This window comes from Taeniopygia guttata, chromosome 11 (assembly GCF_048771995.1).
Source record: "Taeniopygia guttata chromosome 11, bTaeGut7.mat, whole genome shotgun sequence".
Lineage (NCBI taxonomy): Eukaryota > Metazoa > Chordata > Aves > Passeriformes > Estrildidae > Taeniopygia > Taeniopygia guttata.
Window position 1 is genome coordinate 10,987,286 of NC_133036.1, and position 18,724 is coordinate 11,006,009.

Here is an 18,724-nt window from a genome sequence, read left to right on the forward strand (position 1 = left end):
CTGGGGTTACCCCCGGTTTTGGGGGCTCCTTTGGGACTCCCTGTGCACCCCCAGTGCAGGGCCCCCCCCAATCCACCCCACTGTGGCTCCATAAGGATTTTGGGAGGGGACCCTGCCGTGGCCATACTCTGCACACCGACATCCTGGATTTACCCACAACTGCACCGTTTGTCCCCAAAACACCTCCCCAGTCCTGTCCCAGCCCCCCAGGAGCAGGGCAGGACTGGGAGGGTTCCCCTGGAGCAGGAGGCAGGGGCAGCCACTGCCTTTCCCACTTTTTATTGCAACAGCAACTGCAGAAAGGACAAAAACCAAGGAGAGCGGGAGCAGAGCTGCCTGATCCCCCCGGGAGCTGGGGATTCCCTGAAAGCTGGAGTTCCACAGGGATTTGGGGATCCCCCAGGGAACTGGGGGTGCCCGGGGAGTTGGGACCCTCAGGGAGCTGAGCATGCCCAGGGATCCAGAGTTTCCCAGGAACTGGAGACTCACAGGGAGCTGAGACTCCCCAAGGATTTGGGGGATCCTTAGGGAAGGCCTTGGGGGCTGCAGATCCCACAGGAAGCTGAAGATTCTTAGGGATTTGGGGAGGTCCAGGAGCTGGGGAGTTCCTGGGAGCTGGAGACCCCATTGGGAGTTGAGCAGGCCCAGGGATTTGGGAATCTCCTGAAACTGGGAAGCCCCCGAGGGCTGGAAACCCCACAAGGAGCATCCCATCACTGGGAATTTGGGAGCTGAGCTTCTTAAGGGATCTGGGGATCTGTGGGAGACGGAGATCCTACAGGGAGCTGAGCATTGCTGGGGATCTGGAGATGCCCAGGAGCTGGGGACCCCAGATTTGGGAATTTGGGGGAGCCCAGGGGGAACTGATGATCCCACAGATCTGAGCATCACCAGGAGTGGGGGACCCCCAGCAGGAGCTCAGCACCCCCAGGGATTTGGGGATCCCCAGGAGCAGCTGGGAAGCAGGAGCAGGAGCAGCGGGGCAGGAGGACCCCCCATTATTCCACCTCCACAGGGATGGGGTTCACCTGCCCCCCCACCTCCGGCTGCTTCCTGCGGGCGTCGGGGGGTGGTCGGGGCGGGGGGTTGCTGGGGGGCTGCTTGATGGTGCCCCCCACTTGTGGCCGCTCCCGGGGCTTCTGCTCGATGGGTCTCCACTCCTCCCCTCGGACTGCAGCCTGTGGGATGGGGAATACCCCCATGGAACAACCCCCACCCCAAAAAGGGGCTGTTAGGGGCAGGGAAAGCGCAGCTGGGAGCAGAGTGGGGAAGGAAGATGGGAGATGTGACCCCCCCTGTTCACCCCGATGGGGATGGGGTGTTGCTGCAGCCCAGCCTGGGAATGCTTCTGGAATTCACATGGAAGCTCTGGGCCGTGGGTTTTGGGGTGCCCCACAAAGCCCCTCTGCACTCACCAGCAGGTAGATGCCGCTGGCGATGCCCAGGCAGACGGTGCCCAGGATGGTGGAGAGGAGGAATCCGGCAGGCACAGCCAGGCTGGGACAGAGATTTGGGGTTCAGAGAGAGCTGGGGGGGCCCCCAGCCCCACTCCTGACCCTGCACCCCACTCACACGGCGTGAAGGACGGCTCGGATGTAATAATTCCTGGTGAGGGGCCCCAGCAGCTTCACCACGGCTGTCAGGTACTTCTGACCACTGTGGGGTGACAGCGCGGGGTCACTGGGGGTGTCCCACCTCGAGGGACCCCCATCTCTGCAAGGAGGAACCCCCACCCGTGGGATCCAGCTCTGCTCCCACAGCCCGGAGTTTGGGGGTCCCAGGGGGGCTCGGCACTCACCACCTCTCCATGGTGGAGCCCTTTTTCCGTTTGCTCCTGGGGTACTCGAGCAGGCAGACCAGAACCCCCGCCGCGCTGCCAGCCGGGCGTCAAGGAAAGGGGGCATGGACCGGGAACAGCCCGCACCCCGAAAAAAGGGGATGTGCACCCCGAAAAACGGGATGTGCACCCCAAAAAACGGGACGTGCATCCCAAAAAATGGGATGTGCATTCCAAAAAAACGGGATGTGCACCCCGAAAAAAAAGGGATGTGCATCCCAAAAAAACAGGATGTGCGTCCCAAGAAAACGGGATGTGCACCCCAAAAAAACGGGATGTGCGTCCCGAAAAAACGGGACGTGCACCCCGAAAAACGGGATGTGCACCCCGAAAAAACGGGATGTGCATCCCAAAAAGACGAGATGTGCACCCCAAAAAACGGGATGTGCATCCCAAAAAAACGGGATGGGCATCCCAAAAAACCGGATGTGCACCCCGAAAAAACGGGATGTGCATCCCAAAAAAACGGGATGTGCATCCCAAAAAATGGGATGTGCATCCCAAAAAACGGGATGTGCATCCCAAAAAAACGGGATGTGCGTCCCAAAAAACGGGATGTGCATCCCAAAAAAAGGGACGTGCATCCCAAAAAACGGGATGTGCAGCCCAAAAAAACGGGATGTGCACCCCAAAAAAACGAGATGTGCATCCCAAAAAAACGGGACGTGCATCCCAAAAAAACTGGGACGTGCATCCCAAAAAAACTGGGACGTGCATCCCAAAAAACGGGATGTGCACCCCGAAAAAACGGGATGTGCATCCCAAAAAACGGGATGTGTATCCCAAAAAAACGGGATGTGCGGGGCGAGGTAAGGATGTGGGATATGGGATGTGGGATGTGGGATGGGGGATGTGGGATGGAGGATGTGGGATGTGGGATTTGGGATGTGGGATGTGGGATGCGGGATGCGGGATGCGGGATGTGGGATGTGGGATGTGGGATGTGGGATGCGGGATGGGGGATGTGGGATGTGGGATGTGGGGTGTGGGATGTGGGGTGTGGGGTGTGAGCCCTCCCCAGGACAGGGATTCCCGCAGCCCAGCCCCGGGAATGAAGGATACATGGAATAGGCCGCGAAGTACCAGCCCTGGAACTGCCCCGCCACCGCCACGATCCCGCCGGTCAGCAGGACTGCGGGAACACCGGCGTGGAGGGGCCGCTCCGGGACACCCCCGGGCCCGGACACCCGGCACAACCCGGGCACAACACCCGAACCGGGATACAAACCCACAAAACCGGGATACAAACCCCAAAACCGGGATACAACCCCCGAACCGGGATACAAACCCCCAAAACCGGGACACAACCCCCGAACCGGGATACAAACCCCCAAAACCGGGTCACAACCCCCCAAAAGTGGGACACAACCCCCCAAAAGTGAATACAACCCCCAAACAGGGATACAAACCCCCAAAACCGGGACACAACCCCCCCCCAAACCGGGACACAATCCCCCAAAACCGGGACACAACCCCCCCCCAAACCGGGACACAATCCCCCAAAACCGGGACACAACCCCCAAACAGGGATACAAACCCCCAAAACTGGATACAACCTCCCAAAAGCAGATACAACCCCAAACAGGGATACAAACCCCCAAAACCAGGATACAACCCCCGAACCGGGACACAACCCCTAAAACCGGGATACAAACCCCAAAACCGGGATACAACCCCCCCAAAACTGGATACAACCTCCCAAAAGTAGATACAACCCCAAAACCGGGATACAAACCCACAAAACCGGGACACAACCCCCCAAAAGTGGATACAACCCCCCCAAAACAGGAACACAACCCCCCTAACCCGGGACACAACCCTCAAACTGGCACACAAACCCCCCCAAACTGGCTACAACCCCCAAACACGGGACACAACCCCCCAGAGCCGCGGATTCAGCCCCGAGCTGAGGCCCCCCAAACTCGGGACCCCCGGATCCCGGGAAGGGCACCGGGGCTCGCGGGGTGCCGGGGGGATGCTGAGGGGAACCCCAGAAAAATCTGGGGGGGATTTTTGGCCTCGCGGCCGGAGGAGGAGAGAACGGAACCGAGGAAGAGAAAAGGCAGAGGAGGAAGAGAAAAGGAGGAAGCGGAGGCTCCGGGACTTCCCGGCTGTCCCCGGTGCCTCCCGCCCGCACCCCCAGCCCGGTGGGACCGGGACCCCCACCCCCCCCACCCCAAAAATCGGGTCCCCAAAAACCCCCCGGGCCCCCCGCACTCACTGAGCCCGGCGGCGAGCGCCTGCTCGTTCGCCCACATGGCCCACTCGATCTGCCCCATGGCCGGTCCGAACGGGCTCGGTACTCCCGGTTCCGCTCGGGTTCGGTACTCCCGGTCCCGCTCGGTTCGGTACTCCCGGTTCCGCTCGGGTTCGGTACTAGCGGGTCGGTAATCCCGGTTCCGCTCGGTTCGGTACTCCCGGTTCTGCTCGGCTCGGTCCGAACGGGTTCGGTACTCCCGGTTCCGCTCGGTTCGGTACTCCCGGTTCCCCTCGGCTCGGTACTCCCGGTTCCGCTCGGCTCGGTCCGAACGGGTTCGGTACTCCCGGTTCTGCTCGGCTCGGTCCCAGCGGGTTCGGTACTCCCGGTTCTGCTCCGCTCGGCCCGAGCAGGTTCGGTACTCCCGGTTCCGCTCGGCTCGGTTCCGCTCGGTTCGGAACCAGCGGGTTCGGTACTCCCGGTTCCGCTCGGCTCGGTACTCCCGGTTCCGCTCCGCTCGGCCCGAGCAGGTTCGGTAATCCCGGTTCCGCTCGGCTCGGTCCCAGCGGGTTCGGTACTCCCGGTTCCACTCGGCTCGGTCCCAACGGGTTCGGTACTCCCGGTTCCACTCGGCTCGGTCCCAGCGGGTTCGGTACTCCCGGTTCCGCTCGGTTCGGCCCGAGCGCTTTCGGCTGCTCGAGGCCCAGTCCGGTTTGGCTCAGCCCGGTTCTGCTCGGCTCGTATCCGGCCCGCTCCGCTCTGCTTTCCCCGCTGGGCCCGGCTGTCCCGGCCCCGCTGGGCCCGGCTGTCCCGGTACGGTTCGGCTCCGCCCGCCCGGTCCCGACCCGGAAGGCGGACGCGGCGCTACTCCCGCAGGCCACGCCCCCTTCGCGCTAACCACGCCCCTTTTCGTACACCACGCCCACTTGTGGTAACCACGCCCATTTCGCACAGGCCACGCCCACGCGGGGACACGGCACCGAGCCGGGGTCACGGCGGGGTCACGGGGGGACAGGGATGGCCCGGGGGGACAGGGCCACTCCCGGGGGACACCGGGGTCACACGGGGACAGGAATGGCCCGGGGGGACAGGGCCACCCCCGGGGACACCGGGACAGGGGGGGACAGGAATGGCCCGGAGGGACAGGGCCACCCCCGGGGACACCGGGACACAGGGGGGACAGGGATGGCCTGGAGGGACAGGGCCACCCCCGGGGACACCGGGGTCACACGGGGGGACAGGGAGGGACAGGGCCACCCCCGGGGACACCGGGACACAGGGGGGACAAGAATGGCCCGGAGGGACACGGCCACCCCCGGGGACACCGGGGTCACACGGGGACAGGGCCACCCCCGGGGACACCGGGACACGGGGGGACAGGAATGGCCTGGAGGGACAGGGCCACCCCCAGGGACACCGGGACACAGGGGGGACAGGGATCCCGGGGACATGGGGGCCGTGCAGGGGGACAGGGTCGGTCCCAGCAGCAGGGACATCGGAGCGATGGAGACAGGGCCAGTCTTGCAAGGGACAGGGAGGGGACAGGGGATGTGGCACTTGCAGGGACAGGATCAGTGACAACGGTACAAGAGATGCCCCAAAAGGGACACAGGGGTCAGCCCCAGGGACTGTCCCCATCTCCTGTCCCCCATTTTGGCCGGCGCTGTTCCCCCCAGCCCCACACACAGATCCCGAGAGCCCAAACCAGCACTGGAACAGGAATCCTCTATTTCCTTCCAGAAGATTAAAAAGCAGCCCCGGGGTCACATCCTGCCCCAGGGCTGGGGACAGCTTTGCAGCAGGCCCGGGGCAGGTCCTGAGGTCTGCTGGTGGCACCGGCAGAGTCCCCCCGGTGTGTCCCAGAGTGTCACCAGGGTCAGGCACGGCTCCGGGGCAGCCCATCCGCGCCCAGGAGGTGCTGGCTGGGGTCATCCACCAGCTGGGGACCAGGGCCAGGCTGTGGGGCAGGACACGGGTCAGGGACCTGCTGCGGGTGGGGGGCAGCTCTGTGCCCCACAAATCCCAAAAGGTCACCCCATGGATCGTGACAGGGGGAATATGTCCAGAAATGGGGTCCCACACACCCACCTGGGGATGGGGACAGGGTTGGGGTCCCACATACCCACCTGGGGATGGGGATAGGACCCTACACACCCACCTGGGGCTGGGGACAGGTTTGGGGTCCCACACACCCACCTGGGGATGGGGACAGAGCCCTACGCACCCACCTGGGGATGGGGACAGGGTTGGGGTCCCACATACCCACCTGGGGATGGGGACAAGGCCCTGCACCCTGCCCTGGGGATGGGGACAGGGCCCGGGAATTGAGACAGGGATGTGGTCCTGGACCCCCCCGGACCCCCCCTGGGCACAGCAGTGGGGTCCCACCACCCTTCTGGGGGCAGGGATGGGCTCAGAGCCTCCCGCAGAGGCCGTGTCCCCCCGGTCCCCGTCCCCAGCCCCCGTCCCTCACCTTGGTGTGCAGGATGTACCGGACAGCCCCGGGCAGGGGCTCGGCGAGCACGGCAGCCAGCAGCTCCTGTGGCAGCGCAGCTGAACCCACGGGCAGCCCCCGCACAAACCTGCGGCACGGGGGGCAGCGCTCAGTCCCCGTGCTGTCCCCAGCACCCCCACCCTCCCCAGCCGGGAGCGGGGGTCCCTTACTGGTCCCCGTTGGCGGCGGGGGGGAAGCTGCGCCTCACCACCTCCACGAACTCGGCCACGGCGTCGGCCAGCGCGAAGATGACGGCGTTGGGGCCGGCGTCGAAGGTGTAGGCGACCTGAGGTGGCATCGAGGGGACGTGGGGACCCGGGGCAGGGTCACAGTGCTGGGGCAGCCTCCCTGGGACCCCGTGGGTACCTTGGTGTGGCCGTGGTGGGCGTTGTAGCGGTGCACCAGCGCGATGATGTGGCGCGACACGTCCGTCAGGTAGAAGATGGGCGGGAAGGTGTCCAGGCAGGTGGCGTGGAACTGGTTGCTGTCCCTCATGGCCAGCTGGCCAAAGCCCTCAAAGTCCCGCTCCTGGATGTGCTGCATCATCTGGGCCAGGCGCTCGGGGACCACCACCTCTGCCCGGTGCTGTCACGGCAGGGGGGTCACCATCGGCACACAGCGGTGACACCCCAAGAAGGAAGGTTGTGGCCACCCCAATTTAGTGACACCCATGGCAGGAGGGTCACGGTCACCCCAAATCACCCCAGTTTAGTGGCACCCATGGCAGGAGGGTCACGGTCACCCCAAATCAGTGACAACCCCAGCAGGAAGGTTGTGGCCACCCCAATTTAGTGACACCCATGGCAGGAGGGTCACGGTCACCCCAAATCAGTGGCAACACCAGCAGGAAGGTTGTGGCCACCCCAGTTTAGTGGCACCCATGGCAGGAGGGTCGTGGTCACCCCAAATCTCCCCAGTTTAGTGACACCCATGGCAGGAGGGTCGTGGTCACCCCAAATCTCCCCAGTTTAGTGACACCCATGGCAGGAGGGTCACGGTCACCCCAAATCAGTGACAACTCCACCAGGCAGGTTGTGGCCACCCCAGTTTAGTGACATTCACAACAGGTGGGTGGTGGTCACCCCAAATCTGGGGATACCCACAGCAGGAAGGTCACTGTACCCCCAGTTTGGTGACACCCACAGCAGCATGACCCTCTGGGGGTCACTGCACCCCGTCCAGCCCCATTCCAAGGGAAAGGGGACGAGTCCCATGTCCCCCTACCTTCAGCAGGGGACTGGTCTCCACGCTGGTCTGCATGCCCGCCGTGCTGCCCACCGGCTTCTTCTCCCCACTGACCTGGGGGGGCACAGCCACTGGGACACGGCCCCTGCTGAGCCCCCCGAGTCCCAGATCCCCCCCAAATCCCCTGCCAGCCCCTCACCACCAGGACGAGGACGCGGAGCTCCGGCCAGTGCGTCTCAGGGGCCACCTGCAGGGCCAGGCTGTCGGTGCCATCGGGGCGCTCCCCGCGCTGCCACTGCACGAAGCCACCGAACATGCTGCGACAGGCACTGCCCGAGCCCCGCCGGGCCACCTCGGACAGCTCCTCCTCCAGCCCATAGAGCCGGGCCAGCGCCGACACTGCGGGGACAGGGACAGCCCCGTCACCCTCCTGCTGCTGCCACAGAGCCGGGCCAGCGCTGGCACTGAAGGGACAGGGACAGCCCTGTCACCCTCCTGCTGCTGCCACAGAGCCGGGCCAGCGCTGGCACTGAAGGGACAGGGACAGCCCTGTCACCCCTCCCATTGCTGCCACAGAGCCGGGCCAGTGCTGGCACTGAGGGGACAGGGACAGCCCTGTCACCCCTCCCATTGCTGCCACAGAGCCGGGCCAGTGCTGGCACTGAGGGGACAAGCAGAGGGGACAGCCCTGTCACCCCTCATGGTGGTATCATAGAGCTGGGCCAGTGCTGACACTGAGGGGACAGGGACAGCCCTGTCACCCCTCCCATTGCTGTCACAGAGCTGGGACAGCGCTGGCACTGAGGGGACAGGGACAGCCCTGTCACCCTCCTGCTGCTGCCACAGAGCTGGGCCAGCGCTGGCACTGAGGGGACAGGCAGAGGGGACAGCCCCATCACCCTCCTGCTGCTGCCACAGAGCCGGGCCAGTGCTGACACTGAGGGGACAGGGACAGCCCCGTCACCCTCCTGCTGCTGCCACAGAGCCGGGCCAGCACTGACACTGATGGGACAGGGACAGCCCTGTCACCCCTCCTGGTGCTGCCACAGAGCTGGGCCAGCACTGACACTGAGGGGACAGGGACAGCCCCGTCACCCTCCTGCTGCTGCCACAGAGCCAGGCCAGCGCTGGCACTGAGGGGACAGACAGAGGGGACAGCCCCATCACCCCTCATGGTGCTATCTAAGAGCTGGACCAGTGCTGGCACTGAGGGGACAGGGACAGCCCTGTCACCCTCCTGCTGCTGCCACACAGCTGGGCCAGCACTGGCACTGAGGGGACAGCCCTGTCACCCTTCCCAGTGCCACCACAGAGCTGGGCCACTGCTGACACTGCAGGGACAGGGACAGCCCTGTCACCCCTCCTGCTGCAACCACATAGCTGAGCCAGCACTGAGAGAGGTGACAAGGCTGTCCTCTCTCCCAGTGCCACCACAGAGCTGGACCAGCGCTGGCACTGAGGGGACAACCTTGTCACCTCTCCCAGTGCCACCACAGAGCTGGGCCAGTGCTGACACTGCGGGGACAGGGACAGCCCTGTCACCCTCCTGCTGCTGCCACAGAGCCGGGCCAGCGCTGACACTGAAGGGACAGGGACAGCCCCGTCACCCTCCTGCTGCTGCCACAGAGCCGGGCCAGCGCTGGCACTGAGGGGACAGACAGAGGGGACAGCCCTGTCACCCCTCATGGTGCTATCATAGAGCTGGGCCAGTGCTGACACTGAGGGGACAGCCTTGTCACCTCTCCCAGTGCCACCACAGAGCTGGGCCAGCGCTGGCATTGAGGGGACAAGCAGAGGGGACAGCTGGCACAACCAGAGGGGACAGCCCAGCCACCCCCTCCCAGCACCCTCCAGGCCACACTGCCACGGGCAGGGGACAGGTGGCAGCAAGGGGACAGCCCTGTCACCCTGGCAGGGCAGGAGGGGACAGGGGAGGGCCGGCCCCACACGCAGCCAGGCCCCACACACACCCAGGCCCCACACACACCCAGGCCCCACACGCACCCAGGCCCCACACACACGCAGCCAGGCCCCACACACACCCAGGCCCCACACGCAGCCAGGCCCCACACGCAGCCAGGCCCCACACGCAGCCAGGCCCCACACGCAGCCAGGCCCCACACACACCCAGGCCCCACACACACCCAGGCCCCACACGCAGCCAGGCCCCACACGCAGCCAGGCCCCACACGCAGCCAGGCCCCACACGCACCCAGGCCCCACACACACGCACCCAGGCCCCACACGCACCCAGGCCCCACACGCACCCAGGCAGGCGTAGCCGGCGGCAGACGAGGCGAGCCCGGCGGCCGTGGGGAAGTTGTTCTCTGAGGCGATGTGGATTTTGTAGGAAAGGCTGAGCGCAGCCGCGTCCTCACCGCCCCCGCGGCGCTTCCGCGCCAGGCGCCGCACTGCGGGGACAGCGGGGTCGGGGACAGGGTTGGGGACAGCGGGGACAGGGACAGGGTTGGGGACAGCGGGGACAGCAGGGTCGGGGTCAGAGGGGACAGGGACAGAGGGGTCAGAGGGGTCGGGGACAGAGGGGACAGCGGGAACATGGACAGCGGGGTCAGCAAGGACAGCGGGGTCAGGGACAGAGGGGTCAGAGGGGTCGGGGACAGAGGGGACAGCGGGAACAGAGGGGTCTGGGACAGTGGGGTCAGGGACAGCAGGGACAGGGACAGCGGGGACAGGGACAGCGGGGACAGGGACAGCGGGGACAGCGCGGTCGGGGACAGAGACAACAGGGACAATGGGGTAAGGGGACACCAGGGACAGGGGACAATGGAGACAGGGGGGACAGGGGACACCAGGGACAGCGGGGACAGGGGAGACAGAGGTCAGTAGGGTACAACAGGGACAGGGGACAGGCGGGGACAGGGGGGACAGGGGACACCAGGGACAGCGGGGACAGGGGACAGCGGGGACACCCCCGGGCAGGGGACACTCACCCTCGCGCAGACAGGCCTGGACCCGCGGGTGCCCCACATCCACCTCCTTCCCGTTGAGCCACAGCCGGTCCTCCGTGAAATCCCGGCTGGCGGCCGCCGTCGTGGTGGTCCTGAGCTGTGGGGAGAGAGGGAAGGGGCTCAGCACCCCTGGGGGCTGACCCTAAACCTGTCCTGGTCCTAAAGCTGGTCCTGATCCTGAACCTGGTCCTGGTCCTGAACATGGTCCTGGTCCTAAAGCTGGTCCTGGTCCTGAACATGGTCCTGGTCCTAAAGCTGGTCCTGGTCCTAAAGCTGGTCCTGGTCCTAAATCTGGTCCTAAAGCCGGTGCTGGTGCTGACCCACCTGGTCCTGGTGCAGTGTCACGCTCAGGGAGGAGTTGATGGGCAGGATGAGGTCGGTGTCACGCTTACCCCCTGCAAGAGAGCACGGCATGGCACGGCTTGGAATGGCATGGCACGGCTTGGAATGGCATGGCATGGCTAGGAATGGCATGGAAGTTTGATGGCACTGATGGACACAGCAAGGCACGGAACAGAACAGCCGGGAATGGCACGGAACAGGCAGGAATGGCACGGAACAGGCAGGAATGGCACGGAACAGCCAGGAATGGCACGGAACAGCCAGGAATGGCACAGCCAGGAATGGCACGGCCAGGAATGGCACGGCACAGCACGGCACGACTAGGAGCAGCACAGAACAGCTCCGAATGGCACTGACGGACACAAAGCAAAGCATGGCACAGCAGAGCTTGGCACGGCACGGCACGGCACGGCACTGCCCGGCAAGCGAGGACACAGCGCGGCGCGCCCAGCCCGGCCCGCAGCCGATACCCCCGCGGCTCGCAGTGCCGCCCGGCCCGGCCGAGCCCGGCACTCACAGTATTTGATCACGGCGATGTTCACCGGGGCCGTGCAGGTCGCCATGGCCAGCCCGCGCTCCGCCGCCATCGCTGCCGCCCGCCCTCAGGGCCCGCCCCCGCGCCACGCACGTCACCGTGGCCTGCGGCGGGCCCCGCCTCGCCATTGGTCGAGAGCGCGGCGCTGGTTCCCAACAGCCAATGGCAGCGATCGGACCACGGCCGGCCCCGCCCACTGAGAGCGCTGGGCTGGGCCTGAGGGGCGCCATTTTTGAATTGGGCAATACCTGCGCATGCGCAGATGCTCCCGGTGCTCCCAGTACCGTCCCAGTGCTCCCAATATCCCAGAGTTCCGGTATCCCAGTGCTCCCAGTACCACCCCAGTGCCCCAATACCCCCAGTTTTACAGTGCTCCCAGTACCCCAGTGCCCCAATACCCCAGTTTTACAGTGCTCCCAGTACCCCAGTGCTCCCAGTACCACCCCAGTACCCCAGTGCTCCCAGTAGCACCCCAGTGCTCCCAAAATCCCTGTCACCCTCACACCTCAGGTCTCCAACTGTCCCCAGTACTCTTGGAGTGTTCCCAGAGCCTTCAGGATCACTGTATCCCAGTGCTCCCAGTACTGCCCCAGTGCTCCCAGTATCCCCCCAGTGCTCCCCCCCACCCCAGGGGCCACACCTGGATGAAACTGCCTTTATTGAGAAAAAATGGTTTGCTACAAATACGTCATTGAGTTCATTCCTCTCCAAAAAACAGGACAGCTCGTTAAAAGTTCTAATTATGCAAAAAAGTGGTGGGCGACGCACTGGTGGGCACGGCCAGTGGGATCTGTGGATCCCTGGCACAGGGAGGGATCCCTGGCACAGAGAGGGATCCCTGGCACAGAGAGGGATCCCTGGCACAGGGAGGGATCCCTGGCACAGAGAGGATCCCTGGCACAGAAAAGGATCCCTGGCACAGCCTGGTGTGGCCCCTCACACCCAGGGCCTTAAAGTGCTTTACAAAAGCAGCTCTTGCTGCCCCTGCTCTGTCTCTGTGGGGCAAAAAGGAGAAGCAGGAGGAGAAGAGAGGGGAGCAGCCCGAGGTTAACAGCACCGAGCTCTCACAGAGGCTGCTCCAGCAGCTGAGGCTCCCAGCTGAGCACAGGACAGGGAAACACTCCCAGGTCCCTCCTGGAAGATGCCAGTGCTCTCCCCATCCCATCAGGAACATCCTCCAGGTGCCAGCAATGCTGGGCAGGTAAGAGAAGATCCCACCCCTCCTCACTGGCCTGGCTCCAGAAAGGGCAGCGGGGCAGCTCCAGCCCTTTCCCTGCCCTGCCAGGGGAGCTGAGGGCTCCCTGCACCATCCCAAAATCATCCAGGACTATGAAAACCAGAATAAACCCTAAGCCAGTATTGCTAGAGCAGAGCTGGAGGCAGGTTTGGGATAAAGCTCAGGAATTCTTCGAGCTGGGAGATGCAGAGGGGGCCTCTCCCACCCTTTCCCTGCAAATCCTGCAGGAAGGCTCTCGGGAATCACCTCCTCCCTCAGGCTCACCTGGTGCCATCTCCCTGCCAGCCCCTGCCAGTCCTCCAGAGCCAACCCCAGCAGCAGCAGGCAGGGCTGAGAGGAAGGGACAGGAGTCACCAGGATGTTCCCAGGGAGGGACTGCCACAGGGAGATGCAATCCCTGATTTCTGGGGGGAGCTTGGGGCTGGGATCCTGCATGGACAGCCAATCCATGGGCAACCAGCACCTGGATCCAACCCAACCATCCTGCCTGCTCCCTCACAGGCAGGGGAGGGAAGGGAAAGGCCCAGAGAGATCCAGGGAAGGCCCAGAGAGATCCAGGGAAGGCCCAGAGAGATCCAGGGAAGGCCCAGAGAGATCCAGGGAAGGCCCAGAGAGATCCAGGGAAGGCCCAGAGAGATCCAGGGAAGGCCCAGAGAGACCCCTGCACTTCCCCCACCTCAGAGTCCGACCTGCCGCTCCGGGATCCAGCTCCTGCCCCATTCCCAATCCACGTGTTGGTTTGCTTGGGTTATCTGTGTAAAAAATAAAAACTTTCTTCATCGTGTTCCATAAAAATACTCTTGTCCAGGGTGGCAGATATTGCAGAGTGAAGGGGAACAGCTTCTGACCCCGCTCTAGAAAACGTGGAAAAGGCTTCGTTTTGTGTAGAAAAAGGCAAGGATTTGGTGTCCCAAGAGCCAGTACAAAACGAGGAAGGGGAGGATTCCCTGGGTGCTGGATGCCATCCTCCAGGGCTCCTCTGAAGCACTGCTCAGTCTCATCCTGGGATCCAGCTGAAGGAGGCAGCTCCAGCCTCCAGCATGGGGGTCAGGACAGCCTGACATCTCTAGAAAAAAAATCCTTGGAGAGTTTAAAAAAAGATGCTCCGTGCTGCCTTTCTCCTTTTTAAAAGGATGTGGCTGATTCCAGTCCCAAGTGAGGGGGTTTGGCATCCAGTCCATCAGTTCCAGGTACCTGTTCTGCTGCAGCAGAGAGCAGGGACGAGTGTGCCAAAAAGCATCTAACAATAAATAGATCTGGACACAGGGCTATGCTCCCAACACAGATATTAAATTCCAATCCAAGGATTGATCCCAGCCCTGCTCCAGAGCTCTCTGCTCACTCACTGTGACAGCTGAAGAGGCTCCTCCACCTTCTCAAACAAGGTGGGAATTGCAGTGGGAACAGAGTGGGGCTCCGGAGGGTTCCTGCAGTGTCCAGAAGGAGCCAGGGCAGGGAGAGGGATCAGCCTCAGTTCTCAGAGAGGGACAGAGCCAGGGCTGCCTGCAACGCCGCCTCCTCGTCGATGTTGTAATCCTGAAAAGGAACCAGGGCAGCTCAGGAGAGCTGGCACAGCCAGGGCACAGCTCTGTGCCCACAGAGCCCTGCCCGCTCCCATGCCACGGAGCCTCTATTCCTGTGGCACACGGATCCCAGGAGTGGCACACGGATCCCAGGAGTGGCACCCGTGCTCTTCGGGGTGTCCCCTGTGCCCACATCCCTCTCCTGCCTGGGATCCCACCCCTGCCAGGAGGGATGGAACGTGCCCACACAAGCTGAGGCCAAAGGGTGAAGCTTTCCAGCAAGGCCAGGGGTTTTTGCAGAGCTCCAGGTCGGGTTTATCCAACTCCTGAAGTCAGGATATTCCTCTGAAAATGCCTGGAGGTTCTTTTCCCTGACATCTCTCCAATGAAAGCAGGATGGGAACAGAGCCTCCCCTGAGGCCAAGGCTGAGCCATCACAACTGCCCCCCACACAGGAGGGGTCAGGGACCCCCCAAAACCCTGGGGCAGGGCTGGTCCCACCCCCTGCTCCCAAAACCTCCAAGAAAAGGGAGTTTTTTGTTACAATTCCTCAGGGGAAGAGTTCCATGGAAAAACCCATTCTGTGGAGCACAGGTACAATCCCTTCTCCTCCTGGTGTGTGAGGACACCCTGGTGGGTGTGGGGGTCTCATGGGTGGGACACGTGTACCCCGTGAAGGGCTGGTTTCACCTCCTTTGGCACAGAACACGGGGAGGGGGGTCCCCCTTTTTTAATTCAGGCTGACACTCACCACGAAGGTGTCGTAGGAGAACTTGTGCCTGTGGAGCAGGTGCTGCAGGAAGTTGGCACTCTTGTAGCTGGGATCCCCCCAGGGCATGGCCGAGCACACTGGGCACACCTGTGGGGACACACGGACACGGAATGGTGGCACCTGCACAGGGACCTGCCAGAGAGAGGAGTTCTGCCCCTCCTCTGACAGGCTCCAACCCCTTCCAGCCTGGCCTTGGGCACTGCCAGGGATCCAGGGGCAGCCACAGCTGCTCTGGGAACCTGTGCCAGGGCCTGCCCACCCTCACAGGGAAAGATTTCTCCCTAATATCCAACCCAAACCAATTTTCTGGCAGTTTGGATCCAATCCCCCTTGTCCTGTCACTCCAGGCCCTTGTCAACAGTCTTCCTCCACCTTTCCTGAAGGTCCTGGAAGGTCAGAGTTAGGTCTCCCTGAAGCTTCTCTTTTCCAGGCTGAACAACCCCAATTTTCTCAGCCTCTCCCTCATAGAAGAGCTGCTCCAGCCCTCTGACCAACTTGGTGATCTCCTCTGGAGCTGCTCCAGCCCTCTGACCAACTTGGTGATCTCCTCTGGAGCTGCTCCAGCCCTCTGACCAACTTGGTGATCTCCTCTGGAGCTACTCCATCAGCTCCAGGTCCTTCCTGTGCTGAAGATCCCAAGTCCCCTACCTTGGTCAACCCAGAGGGAACAGACAGAGGAGATCCAGTACCACCTGGTTTGCAGGAACAGGGGGATGGAGGCAGCTCATTCCAAAGCAGGGACAGACCCCCACCTCGCAGAGGGATTAGAGCAGCTGGAGCACAGCTGTGCCTGCACACACACCCCCGGGGCGCTGCAGGGAGTGGCTGGAGCCCGGAGCATGGCACGCAGCACTCACCACTCTGTTGGGGTCGTTGCGGTGGTTCTCCATGCAGTGCTTCAGCAGCTCCTGCTGGTCCAGGTTCCGCGCGCCGCAGTACGGACACACGAAGGTGGAGCGGTTGGGAATGTTGCTGGGGAGAGCCAGGAGGAGCTCAGATCCTGGTTCATTCCAAACTAACACAGCAGCAGCCAGCCCAGCCCCCTCCCCGCTCTGGTGGAGCCTTCATCCCACCCTACGCTCCAGAACCCGGAGCAGCAGTGCCAGGAGGGAAAAAGGTGCTGCTCTTCCTCCCAGGAACACAAACCTGGATTTTGGGGCATGCAAGGAGGGCCACGTTTCCCTACCTGGGAATAGGCTGGGATGTGGGAACAACTGGAACAAACTTGGGGCAGTTGGCCATCTGCTCCTGCACCTTGGCGCAGGACGAGACGTGAGAGCGCATTTTGGCCAGGGTCACCTGCAGGAGGAGGACAAGAAACATTCCTGGAGGTGCAGGAACACCGGCCAGGAGCCAGGATAGGAGCTCAGCTGAGCTGGGTGTGACCTCTGCTCCCTGTGGAATGCTGCAGCCACCCGTCCTTCCTCGCAGGATGGAAATTTGGGGCTGAAGAGATCACCAGAGGTTCTGTTCCTGTCCCCTGGGACCAGAGCCTGACCCACCCTGACTGTCCCATTCTGTGCAGAGCCAGAAGGTCCCTCCTGAGACAACTTTTCTCCAGGCTGAGCCTCCCTCCACCCTTCCCCAGCTTTCCTCAGCTCTGTTCCCTTCTCTGGACACATTCCAGAGGAGGATGGGGACAATGGGGACAATGGGGACAATGGGGACAGGCAGCTTTTACCTTCTTGCTGCAGCCTCTGCAGGGAGCCTTGTAGGACGAGAGCTGCTTCTCCAGGCTGGAAGCCTTCTCCACCTTTTTGGGATCGAAGGGCACGCGGCAGAGCGGGCACAGCGGGGAGGGCACCTGCAGGCAGGGCTGCAGGCATTCCCCACAAAACCTGGGGGCACAGGGCAGCCCTGAGCACAGCAGGATCCCCGCAGGGCACCCCACTCCCGCAAAAAACAGGTGATGGGTTCAGCTTTTTAGCAGTTTTAGCAATTTTCAGATTGGGAAATAACTCAGAACTCCACACAAAGTGTCAGCAGCTCTCCTCACAGCTCAGGCACACTGAACAATCCTGTTCCAGCCCCAGAACCAAGGACACCGCTCTGCTTCAGACCCAAAAAGTGTAAACAACAAAAAGGCCCAAAAAATCCAAACAACAGGGAATTGAGAGCAATCTGGGAGGATGGGACTGCACCACCTGCAGCTGTGACTGGATAATTAACCCCAATATGGAAATGAACCAAAACTTATAAAAGTGTGACAATTTGTGGCTCAGAGTCCATCTTGGCTCTTGTACTGCCTTTTTAATAAATCCCTATTTTAATCCTTTTCCTTTGTTTAGCCTCTGTCCTGGGTAGCCTCTCGGGGCATCACAGGGATCAGCATCCTTACTGGGAGAACTGGGAGAACTGGGAGCAGGTGAGTCCCCAGGGAGCTCCTGCAGGCTCAGACAATTCCCTGCTCCAAGGCTGGACTGGAAAGGAGCCCAGGTCAGTGCTGGGCACCCAGGCCAGGCAGGATCAGCTCATCCCAAGGTCCTTCCATCCCCACCAGCGAGGGAATCCCAGCAGCCCGGAGGAGACAAAGGAAGGCAGGAGGCAAAGGTCCCCAAAACGGGATTATCCCGGAATTCAGCAGGAACAGGGAATGAAACACCCCAAAGGCTCTGCCACTGTCGGGGGAGCGAGGACAGGGGATGGTGGAGGGGTCGGGAATCGCCCCCAGCCCCAGAGAAGCAGAGAGGGGGTGCTGGAGCCCCAAACAGCCCCAGCCCCTCGGGAACGGCCCCAAAATCCGGTGGGAAAGGATCAGGGTGACCCCGAAATGCTGGGGGGACACGGGGGCAAGGGTCGGGGGTCCTGGGGCAGCAGCCGGGTCTGGGAGCTGAGGAAGGGGTGGGATGGGGATCCCGCCGTGGGATGGGACCAGGGCCCGGTACTGACCGGGGCTGAGAGGGGAGTCCCGGTACCCAACCATCCCCGGTGTGGGCCTGGGGTCCTGTTACAGAACCATCCGGTACCGAACCATCCCCGGTGTGAGCCGGGGGTCCCGGTACCGAACCGTCCCCGGTGTGAGCCGGGGGTCCCGGTACCGAACCAACCCTGGTGTGAGCCGGGGGTCCCGTTATAGAACCATCCGGTACCGAACCATCCCCGGTGTGGGCCGGGGGTCCCGGTACCGAACCATGCCCGGTGTGGGCCGGGGGTCCCGGTACCGGCTGGGCTCAGCGCAGAGCGCCCCAAGAACCCCACAGCGGGCACAGCGCCCAGCCCCGCGTCCCGCCCGTCCCCGGGACCGGCTCATACCGGGGGTCCCCACCACCCCCGCCCGGGCCCCGTCTCACGTGTGGCCGCAGCCCGCGATGCCGACGGCGCGGTGGAAAACCTCGAGGCAGATGGGGCAGCTGAACTGCGCCTCCAGCGCCTCGGCCGCGGCACCGGGGGCGGCGCGGGGGGGCCCGGCCGGGCCCTGCGGCCGCTGCGCCGCCGCCACCAGCAGGCTCCGGAACATGGCGGCCGCGTCACCGAGCGTCGCCTGCGCGTCATCGCCGCGCGACGGGAGCGCACCGGGACACGGCGGGACGCGGCGGGCCGGGAGGAGCCGAGCGGGGCCGGGAGGAGCCGAGTGAGGGACGAGTGGAGCCGAGTGAGGGACGAGTGGAGCCGAGTGTGGGACGAGTGGAGCCG

General features: G+C 63.3%; 3 protein-coding genes across 5 annotated transcripts; all 3 read right to left on the reverse strand.

Moving 5' to 3' along the window:
* Nucleotides 1–263: 263 nt before the first annotated feature.
* CYBA (cytochrome b-245 alpha chain) lies at nt 264–4,751 on the reverse strand. Its single transcript, XM_030282164.4, has 6 exons — nt 4,059–4,751; nt 2,900–2,969; nt 1,799–1,873; nt 1,573–1,656; nt 1,416–1,497; nt 264–1,178 (listed from the first exon to the last, which is right to left on the reverse strand). The coding sequence occupies exons 1-6, from the start codon at nt 4,114–4,116 to the stop codon at nt 999–1,001; spliced, it is 549 nt and encodes a 182-aa protein (XP_030138024.3). The 5' UTR covers nt 4,117–4,751; the 3' UTR covers nt 264–998.
* Nucleotides 4,752–5,745: 994 nt separating this feature from the next.
* MVD (mevalonate diphosphate decarboxylase) lies at nt 5,746–11,697 on the reverse strand. Of its 2 annotated transcripts, XM_030282157.4 has the most exons (10): nt 11,542–11,697; nt 11,007–11,077; nt 10,665–10,779; nt 9,981–10,124; nt 7,913–8,112; nt 7,753–7,827; nt 6,895–7,113; nt 6,699–6,814; nt 6,508–6,616; nt 5,746–5,991 (listed from the first exon to the last, which is right to left on the reverse strand). In XM_030282157.4, exons 1-10 carry the CDS (start codon nt 11,609–11,611, stop codon nt 5,911–5,913), a joined length of 1,200 nt encoding a protein of 399 aa, XP_030138017.4. In that variant the 5' UTR covers nt 11,612–11,697; the 3' UTR covers nt 5,746–5,910. The 2 variants fall into 2 exon arrangements, with proteins under 2 accessions (XP_030138017.4, XP_072790604.1); XM_072934503.1 differs by lacking the exon at nt 9,981–10,124.
* A 503-nt stretch (nt 11,698–12,200) lies between these two features.
* Nucleotides 12,201–18,593, reverse strand: RNF166 (ring finger protein 166). Of its 2 annotated transcripts, XR_012057819.1 has the most exons (7): nt 18,382–18,593; nt 16,773–16,929; nt 16,278–16,390; nt 15,949–16,063; nt 15,071–15,178; nt 14,143–14,332; nt 12,201–13,548 (listed from the first exon to the last, which is right to left on the reverse strand). XR_012057819.1 is itself a non-coding variant. In XM_030282163.4 (6 exons), the coding sequence occupies exons 1-6, from the start codon at nt 18,546–18,548 to the stop codon at nt 14,267–14,269; spliced, it is 726 nt and encodes a 241-aa protein (XP_030138023.1). In that variant the 5' UTR covers nt 18,549–18,593; the 3' UTR covers nt 12,201–14,266. The 2 variants fall into 2 exon arrangements, 1 of the variants encoding a protein (XP_030138023.1); XM_030282163.4 differs by having other exon boundaries at nt 12,201–14,332.
* Nucleotides 18,594–18,724: the final 131 nt, after the last annotated feature.

What these genes read in the sequence shown, in the direction of transcription:
- CYBA (XM_030282164.4), bottom strand. Translation starts at nt 4,116, where the DNA reads ATGGGGCAGATCGAGTGGGCCATGTGGGCGAACGAGCAGGCGCTCGCC. An exon ending in GGCTCCACCATGGAGAGGTG is followed by an intron (nt 1,657 to 1,798) that starts GTGAGTGCCGAG and finishes GTCACCCCACAG; the next exon opens with TGGTCAGAAGTACCTGACAG. An exon ending in CCAGCGGCATCTACCTGCTG is followed by an intron (nt 1,179 to 1,415) that starts GTGAGTGCAGAG and finishes CCCATCCCACAG; the next exon opens with GCTGCAGTCCGAGGGGAGGA.
- MVD (XM_030282157.4), bottom strand. Translation starts at nt 11,611, where the DNA reads ATGGCGGCGGAGCGCGGGCTGGCCATGGCGACCTGCACGGCCCCGGTG. An exon ending in TCCGCGTCCTCGTCCTGGTG is followed by an intron (nt 7,828 to 7,912) that starts GTGAGGGGCTGG and finishes GTGCCCCCCCAG; the next exon opens with GTCAGTGGGGAGAAGAAGCC. An exon ending in GGTACATCCTGCACACCAAG is followed by an intron (nt 5,992 to 6,507) that starts GTGAGGGACGGG and finishes CCTGCCCCACAG; the next exon opens with CCTGGCCCTGGTCCCCAGCT.
- RNF166 (XM_030282163.4), bottom strand. Translation starts at nt 18,548, where the DNA reads ATGTTCCGGAGCCTGCTGGTGGCGGCGGCGCAGCGGCCGCAGGGCCCG. An exon ending in ATCGCGGGCTGCGGCCACAC is followed by an intron (nt 16,930 to 18,381) that starts GTGAGACGGGGC and finishes CTGTGCCCCCAG; the next exon opens with GTTTTGTGGGGAATGCCTGC. An exon ending in GCAACGACCCCAACAGAGTG is followed by an intron (nt 15,179 to 15,948) that starts GTGAGTGCTGCG and finishes GTGTCCCCACAG; the next exon opens with GTGTGCCCAGTGTGCTCGGC.